General features: G+C 48.0%; 1 protein-coding gene across 1 annotated transcript in view; it reads left to right on the top strand.

Annotated features, from left to right (window-relative positions):
- Positions 1-11651, top strand: part of LOC311121515 (uncharacterized protein) — a gene marked incomplete at both ends in the record, with an annotated part of 124872 nt that extends 113221 nt beyond the window's left edge. The window contains 3 exons of the mRNA XM_084195994.1: positions 8361-8420; positions 9827-9962; positions 10175-11651. Coding sequence (XP_084052120.1) covers positions 8361-8420; positions 9827-9962; positions 10175-11651 — 1673 coding nt within the window. The remainder of the gene's footprint in view (positions 1-8360; positions 8421-9826; positions 9963-10174) is intronic.
- Between the last annotated feature and the right edge of the window lie 431 nt (positions 11652-12082).

A 12082-nucleotide genomic window follows, 5' to 3' on the forward strand; every position in this document is an offset into this window, starting at 1 on the left:
TTCTAGGAGCACTACTACAGAACCTAGCTTCTAGGAGTACTACTACAGAACCTAGCTTCTAGGAGCACTACTACAGAACCTAGCTTCTAGGAGCACTACTACAGAACCTAGCTTCTAGGAGCACTACTACAGAACCTAGCTTCTAGGAGCACTACTACAGAACCTAGCTTCAAGGAGCACTACTACAGAACCTAGCTTTTAGGAGCACTACTACAGAACCTAGCTTCAAGGAGCACTACTACAGAACCTAGCTTTTAGGAGCACTACTACAGAACCTAGCTTTTAGGAGCACTACTACAGAACCTAGCTTCTAGGAGCACTACTACAGAACCTAGCTTTTAGGAGCACTACTACAGAACCTAGCTTTTAGGAGCACTACTACAGTACCTAGCTTCTAGGAGCACTACTACAGAACCTAGCTTTTAGGAGCACTACTACAGAACCTAGCTTTTAGGAGCACTACTACAGAACCTAGCTTCTAGGAGTACTACTACAGAACCTAGCTTTTAGGAGCACTACTACAGAACCTAGCTTCTAGGAGCACTACTACAGAACCTAGCTTCTAGGAGCACTACTACAGAACCTAGCTTTTAGGAGCACTACTACAGAACCTAGCTTTTAGGAGCACTACTACAGAACCTAGCTTCTAGGAGCACTACTACAGAACCTAGCTTTTAGGAGCACTACTACAGAACCTAGCTTCTAGGAGCACTACTACAGAACCTAGCTTCTAGGAGCACTACTACAGAACCTAGCTTTTAGGAGCACTACTACATAACCTAGCTTTTAGGAGCACTACTACAGTACCTAGCTTCTAGGAGCACTACTACAGAACCTAGCTTTTAGGAGCACTACTACAGAACCTAGCTTTTAGGAGCACTACTACAGAACCTAGCTTTTAGGAGCACTACTACAGTACCTAGCTTTTAGGAGCACTACTACAGAACCTAGCTTTTAGGAGCACTACTACAGAACCTAGCTTTTAGGAGCACTACTACAGTACCTAGCTTCTAGGAGCACTACTACAGTACCTAGCTTTTAGGAGCACTACTACAGAACCTAGCTTCTAAGAGCACTACTACAGTACCTAGCTTCTAGGAGCAGTACTACAGTACCTAGCTTCTAGGAGCACTACTACAGAACCTAGCTTTTAGGAGCACTACTACAGAACCTAGCTTTTAGGAGCACTACTACAGAACCTAGCTTTTAGGAGCACTACTACAGTACCTAGCTTCTAGGAGCACTACTACAGTACCTAGCTTTTAGGAGCACTACTACAGAACCTAGCTTCTAAGAGCACTACTACAGAACCTAGCTTCTAGGAGCACTACTACAGTACCTAGCTTCTAGGAGCACTACTACAGAACCTAGCTTTTAGGAGCACTACTACAGAACCTAGCTTTTAGGAGCACTACTACAGAACCTAGCTTTTAGGAGCACTACTACAGAACCTAGCTTTTAGGAGCACTACTACAGTCCCTAGCTCCTAGGAGCACTACTACAGAACCTAGCTTCTAGGAGCACTACTACAGAACCTAGCTATTAGGAGCACTACTACAGTACCTAGCTTTTAGGAGCACTACTACAGAACCTAGCTTCTATGAGCACTACTACAGAACCTAGCTTCTAGGAGCACTACTACAGAACCTAGCTTCTATGAGCACTACTACAAAACCTAGCTTCTAGGAGCACTACTACAGAACCTAGCTTCTAGGAGCACTACTACAGAACCTAGCTTCTAGGAGCACTACTACAGAACCTAGCTTCTAGGAGTACTACTACAGAACCTAGCTTCTAGGAGCACTACTACAGAACCTAGCTTCTAGGAGCACTACTACAGAACCTAGCTTCTAGGAGCACTACTACAGAACCTAGCTTCTAGGAGCACTACTACAGAACCTAGCTTCTAGGAGCACTACTACAGAACCTAGCTTCTAGGAGCACTACTACAGTACCTAGCTATGAGGAGCACTACTACAGAACCTAGCTTTTAGGAGCACTACTACAGAACCTAGCTTTTAGGAGCACTACTACAGAACCTAGCTTCTAGGAGCACTACTATAGAACCTAGCTTTTAGGAGCACTACTACAGAACCTAGCTTTTAGGAGCACTACTACAGAACCTAGCTTCTAGGAGCACTACTACAGAACCTAGCTTTTAGGAGCACTACTACAGAACCTAGCTTTTAGGAGCACTACTACAGTCCCTAGCTCCTAGGAGCACTACTACAGAACCTAGCTTCTAGGAGCACTACTACAGAACCTAGCTATTAGGAGCACTACTACAGTACCTAGCTTTTAGGAGCACTACTACAGAACCTAGCTTCTAGGAGCACTACTACAGAACCTAGCTTCTAGGTGCACTACTACAGAACCTAGCTTCTAGGAGCACTACTACAGAACCTAGCTTCTAGGAGCACTACTACAGAACCTAGCTTCTAGGAGCACTACTACAGTACCTAGCTATTAGGAGCACTACTACAGAACCTAGCTTTTAGGAGCACTACTACAGAACCTAGCTTTTAGGAGCACTACTACAGAACCTAGCTTCTAGGAGCACTACTATAGAACCTAGCTTTTAGGAGCACTACTACAGAACCTAGCTTTTAGGAGCACTACTACAGAACCTAGCTTCTAGGAGCACTACTACAGAACCTAGCTTTTAGGAGCACTACTACAGAACCTAGCTTTTAGGAGCACTACTACAGTCCATAGCTCCTAGGAGCACTACTACAGAACCTAGCTTCTAGGAGCACTACTACAGAACCTAGCTTTTAGGAGCACTACTACAGAACATAGCTTTTAGGAGCACTACTACAGAACCTAGCTTTTAGGAGCACTACTACAGTACCTAGCTATTAGGAGCACTACTACAGAACCTAGCTTTTAGGAGCACTACTACAGAACCTAGCTTCTAGGAGCACTACTTCAGAACCTAGCTTCTAGGAGCACTAATACAGAACCTAGCTTCCAAGAGCACTACTACAGAACCTAGCTTCTAGGAGCACTACTACAGAACCTAGCTTCTAGGAGCACTACTACAGTACCTAGCTATTAGGAGCACTACTACAGAACCTAGCTTCTAGGAGCACTACTACAGAACCTAGCTTCTAGGAGCACTACTACAGAACCTAGCTTCTAGGAGCACTACTACAGAACCTAGCTTCTAGGAGCACTACTACAGTACCTAGCTATTAGGAGCACTACTACAGAACCTAGCTTTTAGGAGCACTACTACAGAACCTAGCTTCTAGGGGCACTACTACAGAACCTAGCTTTTAGGAGCACTACTACAGAACCTAGCTTTTAGGAGCACTACTACAGTCCCTAGCTCCTAGGAGTACTACTACAGAACCTAGCTTCTAGGAGCACTACTACAGAACCTAGCTTCTAGGAGCACTACTACAGAACCTAGCTTCTAGGAGCACTACTACAGAACCTAGCTTCTAGGAGCACTACTACAGAACCTAGCTTCTAGGAGCACTACTACAGAACCTAGCTTCTAGGAGCACTACTACAGAACCTAGCTTCTAGGAGCACTACTACAGTACCTAGCTATTAGGAGCACTACTACAGAACCTAGCTTTTAGGAGCACTACTACAGAACCTAGCTTTTAGGAGCACTACTACAGAACCTAGCTTTTAGGAGCACTACTACAGAACCTAGCTTCCAAGAGCACTACTACAGTCCCTAGCTTCTAGGAGCACTACTACAGAACCTAGCTTCTAGGAGCACTACTACAGTACCTAGCTATTAGGAGCACTACTACAGAACCTAGCTTCTAGGAGCACTACTACAGAACCTAGCTTCTAGGAGCACTACTACAGTACCTAGCTTCTAGGAGCACTACTACAGAACCTAGCTTCTAGGAGCACTACTACAGTACCTAGCTATTAGGAGCACTACTACAGAACCTAGCTTTTAGGAGCACTACTACAGAACCTAGCTTCTAGGAGCACTACTACAGAACCTAGCTTTTAGGAGCACTACTACAGAATCTAGCTTTTAGGAGCACTACTACAGTCCCTAGCTCCTAGGAGCACTACTACAGAACCTAGCTTCTAGGAGCACTACTACAGAACCTAGCTATTAGGAGCACTACTACAGTACCTAGCTTTTAGGAGCACTACTACAGAACCTAGCTTCTAGGAGCACTACTACAGAACCTAGCTTCTAGGAGCACTACTACAGAACCTAGCTTCTAGGAGCACTACTACAGAACCTAGCTTCTAGGAGCACTACTACAGAACCTAGCTTCTAGGAGCACTACTACAGAACCTAGCTTCTATGAGTACTACTACAGAACCTAGCTTCTAGGAGCACTACTACAGAACCTAGCTTCTAGGAGCACTACTACAGAACCTAGCTTCTAGGAGCACTACTACAGAACCTAGCTTCTAGGAGCACTACTACAGAACCTAGCTTCTAGGAGCACTACTACAGAACCTAGCTTCTAGGAGCACTACTACAGTACCTAGCTATTAGGAGCACTACTACAGAACCTAGCTTTTAGGAGCACTACTACAGAACCTAGCTTTTAGGAGCACTACTACAGAAGCTAGCTTCTAGGAGCACTACTATAGAACCTAGCTTTTAGGAGCACTACTACAGAACCTAGCTTTTAGGAGCACTACTACAGAACCTAGCTTCTAGGAGCACTACTACAGAACCTAGCTTTTAGGAGCACTACTACAGAACCTAGCTTTTAGGAGCACTACTACAGTCCCTAGCTCCTAGGAGCACTACTACAGAACCTAGCTTCTAGGAGCACTACTACAGAACCTAGCTATTAGGAGCACTACTACAGTACCTAGCTTTTAGGAGCACTACTACAGAACCTAGCTTCTAGGAGCACTACTACAGAACCTAGCTTCTAGGAGCACTACTACAGAACCTAGCTTCTATGAGCACTACTACAGAACCTAGCTTCTAGGAGCACTACTACAGAACCTAGCTTCTAGGAGCACTACTACAGAACCTAGCTTCTAGGAGCACTACTACAGAACCTAGCTTCTAGGAGCACTACTACAGAACCTAGCTTTTAGGAGCGCTACTACAGAACCTAGCTTTTAGGAGCGCTACTACAGAACCTAGCTTTTAGGAGCGCTACTACAGAACCTAGCTTCTAGGAGCACTACTACAGTACCTAGCTATTAGGAGCACTACTACAGAACCTAGCTTTTAGGAGCACTACTACAGAACCTAGCTTTTAGGAGCACTACTACAGAACCTAGCTTCTAGGAGCACTACTACAGAACCTAGCTTCTATGAGCACTACTACAGAACCTAGCTTCTAGGAGCACTACTACAGAACCTAGCTTCTAGGAGCACTACTACAGAACCTAGCTTCTAGGAGCACTACTACAGAACCTAGCTTCTAGGAGTACTACTACAGAACCTAGCTTCTAGGAGCACTACTACAGAACCTAGCTTCTAGGAGCACTACTACAGAACCTAGCTTCTAGGAGCACTACTACAGAACCTAGCTTCTAGGAGCACTACTACAGAACCTAGCTTTTAGGAGCGCTACTACAGAACCTAGCTTTTAGGAGCGCTACTACAGAACCTAGCTTTTAGGAGCGCTACTACAGAACCTAGCTTCTAGGAGCACTACTACAGTACCTAGCTATTAGGAGCACTACTACAGTACCTAGCTTCTAGGAGCACTACTACAGAACCTAGCTTCTAGGAGCACTACTACAGTACCTAGCTATTAGGAGCACTACTACAGAACCTAGCTTTTAGGAGCACTACTACAGAACCTAGCTTCTAGGAGCACTACTACAGAACCTAGCTTTTAGGAGCACTACTACAGAATCTAGCTTTTAGGAGCACTACTACAGTCCCTAGCTCCTAGGAGCACTACTACAGAACCTAGCTTCTAGGAGCACTACTACAGAACCTAGCTATTAGGAGCACTACTACAGTACCTAGCTTTTAGGAGCACTACTACAGAACCTAGCTTCTAGGAGCACTACTACAGAACCTAGCTTCTAGGAGCACTACTACAGAACCTAGCTTCTAGGAGCACTACTACAGAACCTAGCTTCTAGGAGCACTACTACAGAACCTAGCTTCTAGGAGCACTACTACAGAACCTAGCTTCTATGAGTACTACTACAGAACCTAGCTTCTAGGAGCACTACTACAGAACCTAGCTTCTAGGAGCACTACTACAGAACCTAGCTTCTAGGAGCACTACTACAGAACCTAGCTTCTAGGAGCACTACTACAGAACCTAGCTTCTAGGAGCACTACTACAGAACCTAGCTTCTAGGAGCACTACTACAGTACCTAGCTATTAGGAGCACTACTACAGAACCTAGCTTTTAGGAGCACTACTACAGAACCTAGCTTTTAGGAGCACTACTACAGAACCTAGCTTCTAGGAGCACTACTATAGAACCTAGCTTTTAGGAGCACTACTACAGAACCTAGCTTTTAGGAGCACTACTACAGAACCTAGCTTCTAGGAGCACTACTACAGAACCTAGCTTTTAGGAGCACTACTACAGAACCTAGCTTTTAGGAGCACTACTACAGTCCCTAGCTCCTAGGAGCACTACTACAGAACCTAGCTTCTAGGAGCACTACTACAGAACCTAGCTATTAGGAGCACTACTACAGTACCTAGCTTTTAGGAGCACTACTACAGAACCTAGCTTCTAGGAGCACTACTACAGAACCTAGCTTCTAGGAGCACTACTACAGAACCTAGCTTCTAGGAGCACTACTACAGAACCTAGCTTCTAGGAGCACTACTACAGAACCTAGCTTCTAGGAGCACTACTACAGAACCTAGCTTTTAGGAGCACTACTACAGAACCTAGCTTCTAGGAGCACTACTACAGAACCTAGCTTCTATGAGCACTACTACAGAACCTAGCTTCTAGGAGCACTACTACAGAACCTAGCTTCTATGAGCACTACTACAGAACCTAGCTTCTAGGAGCACTACTACAGAACCTAGCTTCTAGGAGTACTACTACAGAACCTAGCTTCTAGGAGCACTACTACAGAACCTAGCTTCTAGGAGCACTACTACAGAACCTAGCTTCTAGGAGCACTACTACAGAACCTAGCTTCTAGGAGCACTACTACAGAACCTAGCTTCTAGGAGCACTACTACAGAACCTAGCTTTTAGGAGCGCTACTACAGAACCTAGCTTTTAGGAGCGCTACTACAGAACCTAGCTTTTAGGAGCGCTACTACAGAACCTAGCTTCTAGGAGCACTACTACAGTACCTAGCTATTAGGAGCACTACTACAGAACCTAGCTTTTAGGAGCACTACTACAGAACCTAGCTTTTAGGAGCACTACTACAGAACCTAGCTTCTAGGAGCACTACTACAGAACCTAGCTTTTAGGAGCACTACTACAGAACCTAGCTTTTAGGAGCACTACTACAGAACCTAGCTTCTAGGAGCACTACTACAGAACCTAGCTTTTAGGAGCACTACTACAGAACCTAGCTTATAGGAGCACTACTACAGAGAGAGGGGGAGGGAGGGAGGGAGGTAGAGGGGGAGGGAGGTAGAGAGGGAGGGAGGGAGGGAGGTGGAGGGAGGGAGAGGGGAGGGAGAGGGGAGGGGAGGGGGGGAGAATAGAGGGAGGGAGAGGGGGAGGCATGGAGAGGGGGCGGGAGGGAGGGCATTGTTACAGAGGAGAGAAGGAAGTCAGTAACAGTGGGCCCTTTCCTTTCATTATATCTTGGCTGACACACACACACCAGGATTTCCAGGAAAGCACATGAAGACACATGAAGACATGTTGACAGACAGAGCACAATGCTGCCGGTGATGTAACTACCACCTGACTCACTCCACCGTGGGCAACGTCTACTTTAGACCAGGCTGCAGTTCAGTTTAGACCAGGCTGCAGTTCAGTTTAGACCAGGCTGCAGTTCAGTTTAGACCAGGCTGCAGTTCAGTTTAGACCAGGCTGCAGTTCAGTTTAGACCAGGCTGCAGTTCAGTTTAGACCAGGCTGCAGTTCAGTTTAGACCAGGCTGCAGTTCAGTTTAGACCAGGCTGCAGTTCAGTTTAGACCAGGCTGCAGTTCAGTTTAGTAAAGTACTAGGGTGCCATTAATTTCAGATCCAGCCCATGTGTGTTTGCTTGTGGTTGTGGGAACACAGTGATGGCTGATTCCTACCGGAGACATGCACCTCCAACTCCGACTCATGTAAATCACGCATTGATTCTTCTTATTGGATATTTGCATGGAAATTTGACTCAAGTCACAAGACACAGATGTCAGTGTGTGTGTGTGTGTGTGTGTGTGTGTGTGTGTGTGTGTGTGTGTGTGTGTGTACGTGTGTGTGTGTGTGTAACTTTCTTTGTGTGTATCCCTCCACAGATGACACCGTGAACTCAGAGAGCAGCCCCATGCCTGATTCTACAGGGGACCATGACAATGGTGAGACTGTAGGAGTAGCAGCTCCGCTCAGACAGCAGGTTGTGTAGGAAGCTGTCCCCCCTCTCTGCCCCCCTGCTAATGGTAATCACTCCTCTCTCTCTCTCTCTCTCTCTAGATTCTCCTGTTGAGATCAATTATGCGATGAGGGCCACAACGCCACACAGCTCGCTGGCCCACTCTGCCAGGTAATGCTGCAGCTATGACCCAGTATCAATCAGTCAATCAATCACATTTATTTTTATAAAGCCCTTTTCTTACATCAGCAGTTGTCACAAAGCGCTTAACAGATACAGATGTAGGATCTTAATTTGATCACCCAGTTGCAGGAGGAAATGTAAAACTTGTAGTGTATTTGAGGTTTAAAAGGGCTTATGAAGTTTCTCATTTCCACTTTAAAATTTCAGACTTGATTTTCCCTTTCAAAAAATTTATCAACCCCTACAAAAATGTCCATTAATTATAATCCACATAATAACTCACATGTCCTGTTGCTGCAGGATTATTTTCCTGCTGTAGCAAACTGGCTCAAATTAAGATCCTACATCTGTACCCAGCCTAAAACCCCAAAGAGCAAGCAAAACAAATGTCATAAAATAGAATTGTACAAACTACATGTATGTACTGTACAAACAAATTATACAAACTACCAACTGATAGCACTGCATCGATTTGCAACTACAGTAGAAACCATCTATTCTATCCACATCTATATTATAATGGCTCTTCTTTCCAATCAAAAGTTCCTGTAAGCCACTGATACACAGGGAGAGCAATGTTGTCTCCTACACAATCTATGGCCCAGTTTAATACATTCTAACTTTCCTGACCTGACCTATTACTAAGGTTATGTCCTGTCTTGAGAACGTGGTATGTTGTTGTAGTGCTAACGTTGCGTGTGTCCCTGTTGTTGTAGTGCTAACGTTGCGTGTGTCCCTGTTGTTGTAGTGCTAACGTTGCGTGTGTCCCTGTTGTTGTAGTGCTAACGTTGCGTGTGTCCCTGTTGTTGCAGTGCTAACGTTGCGTGTGTCCCTGTTGTTGCAGTGCTAACGTTGCGTGTGTCCCTGTTGTTGCAGTGCTAACGTTGCGTGTGTCCCTGTTGTTGCAGTGCTAACGTTGCGTGTGTCCCTGTTGTTGCAGTGCTAACGTTGCGTGTGTCCCTGTTGTTGCAGTGCTAACGTTGCGTGTGTCCCTGTTGTTGCAGTGCTAACGTTGCGTGCTAACGTTGCGTGTGTCCCTGTTGTTGTAGTGCTAACGTTGCGTGTGTCCCTGTTGTTGTAGTGCTAACGTTGCGTGTGTCCCTGTTGTTGCAGTGCTAACGTTGCGTGTGTCCCTGTTGTTGCAGTGCTAACGTTGCGTGTGTCCCTGTTGTTGTAGTGCTAACGTTGCGTGTGTCCCTGTTGTTGCAGTGCTAACGTTGCGTGTGTCCCTGTCTAGCCCGAGTCGGACTCTTCCAATAAGTATTTCCAACATGGAGGGAAGGAGTGTGCCTGCCACACCCCTCCTCCCACGGAATGGACCCACTGCTGTCCGCAACCACATCAGGTGAGCTGGTCTTAATCTAGACCGATAACTGGAACTGTCAAGGTCTCCAACCACATCAGGGTGAGCTGTTTCATAGTGCTGGAGCTAGAAGTCTGAATCTATCTCAGAGAAAACAGGATTCTTCTTCATCTTCATCCTCCTCTTCCTCCTCCTCTTCCTCCTCCTCCTTGAGTGGTTTAATTCATTTTGTATCTATCTCTATTGGTTCCCAGTTCAGACATATCCAGCAGGACTACCAAGCAGCGGTCGGACAATCCAAAGGCAACCCCAGTGGTTCCTTCACAGTCTCTGGACGGCGGCCCCTCCTCTGGCTCCTCCTCTGGCCCCTCCTCTGGCCCCTCCTCTGGCCCCTCCTCTGGCCCCTCCTCTGGCTCCTCCTCTGGTCCCTCCTCTGGTCCCTCCTCTGGCCCCTCCTCTGGCCCCTCCTCTGGCCCCTCCTCTGGCTCCTCCTCTGGCCCCTCCTCTGGCCCCTCCTCTGGCTCCTCCTCTGGCCCCTCCTCTGGCTCCTCCTCTGGCCCCTCCTCTGGCCCCTCCTCTGGCCCCTCCTCTGGCCCCTCCTCTGGCCCCTCCTCTGGCCCCTCCTCTGGCCCCTCCTCTGGCCCCTCCTCTGGCTCCTACAAGGGAGGAGGAAGCTGCCCCTTCAGCAACCAGCAACGTAGCAGCAGATCAGAGGCACTACTAGACCGGACTACATCCTGCGACGAGGGGGGTCATGGTCAAGTTCAGGGTCAAAGGTCAGGGGACATGCCCTCCAGAGGGGCACCCCCGTACAAGTGTTCCGAGGCACTGACGGACAGACGTCTGAGGCAGCTGAACGTCCAGAGGTCCAGCCCAGAGAGACAGCTGGTGAACGGACATGGGGTGGAGCACAACAGGCTGGTTGGTCGAGTGTCTGTAGGGGTGGGGGGTCAGGGAGGAGGAGACAGAGGAGGTTACAGTGATATCCTGATGGACTATGTGTGGGGGAAGCAGCAGAGGCAGGTTGAACAGGTCCACGGCAATGGGAAGTTCCCCTCCTCTGTCCCTGCACCTTCTCTTTCTCACTTCAATGGTTACCCCCACCCTCACCCCCAGCCACAGGGGCATCTCTCTGGACCCCAGCCCCTGCATCTCTCCGGGGGCCCTCCAGCCTACAGAAGTCCCCTGATGCTCCGGGGGAAGCCTGGCGAGCCACGTCGGGTCAAGGTGACCCGCACCAAGTCCTGTGGTCCCTTCATTCCTCTCCAGCAACACCAGCAGGAGGCTCTTCTTTCCTCCTCCTCTGATCCTCCTCTCCCTCCCACCTCCACCTCTACCGGGACCTCCACAGCTACCCTGTACCCCCACCAGGGGTTTGGGGTTGAGTCCCACCAACACCAGTTGGGGCCTGGATCAGGACCAGGTCTGAGACCACCCCAGTACTCTGACTCCGTCACCCCAGATGACCCCACCCGCAGCCTGCACAAGGCCCTGGCCCTGGAGGGGTTAAGAGACTGGTACCTGAGAAACACCCTGGGGGGGAAGGGACTGGGGCAGGACAACGGGGGACCCCCCAAGATAGACTCCCTGCATGGGTCACACCCTCACCAGCTCCCCCACCAGCCCCAGGCCTACCAGGGAGACTACCATCCTCGCCAACTGCCAAAGTCACAGACCTTCCAGGGGCTTCCACTACATGGCAGGTTGGTTATGTGTGAGAGGTTGTTGTGAGTCTGTGTGCTCTCGTGTTCTGGTTGTTGTCCTATTACATAGGAAGACAGTCATATTGAACGTTAGCTTTTATTCTCTCTCTCTCTCTCTCTCTCTCTCTCTCTCTCTCTCTCTCTCTCTCTCTCTCTCTCTCTCTCTCTCTCTCTCTCTCTCTCTCTCTCTCTCAGGTCGGTAGAGTTGTCTCTGTACCAGGAGTCCTTCCCATCTCAGATGCAGGAGCTGACCCTGAAAGAACCCAGCACTGACAGAGGTGACCTGCCGACCCCAGGCACACTAGTCTGACAACAACAACAAACAGAGGTGACCTGCCGACCCCGGGCACACTGATCTGACAACAACAACAAACAGAGGTGACCTGCCGACCCCGGGCACACTGATCTGACAACAACAACAAACAGAGGTGACCTGCCGACCCCGGGCACACTGATCTG

Source organism: Coregonus lavaretus (genome assembly GCF_964263955.1).
Source record: "Coregonus lavaretus genome assembly, contig: HAP1_SCAFFOLD_346, whole genome shotgun sequence".
NCBI classification, from domain to species: domain Eukaryota; kingdom Metazoa; phylum Chordata; class Actinopteri; order Salmoniformes; family Salmonidae; genus Coregonus; species Coregonus lavaretus.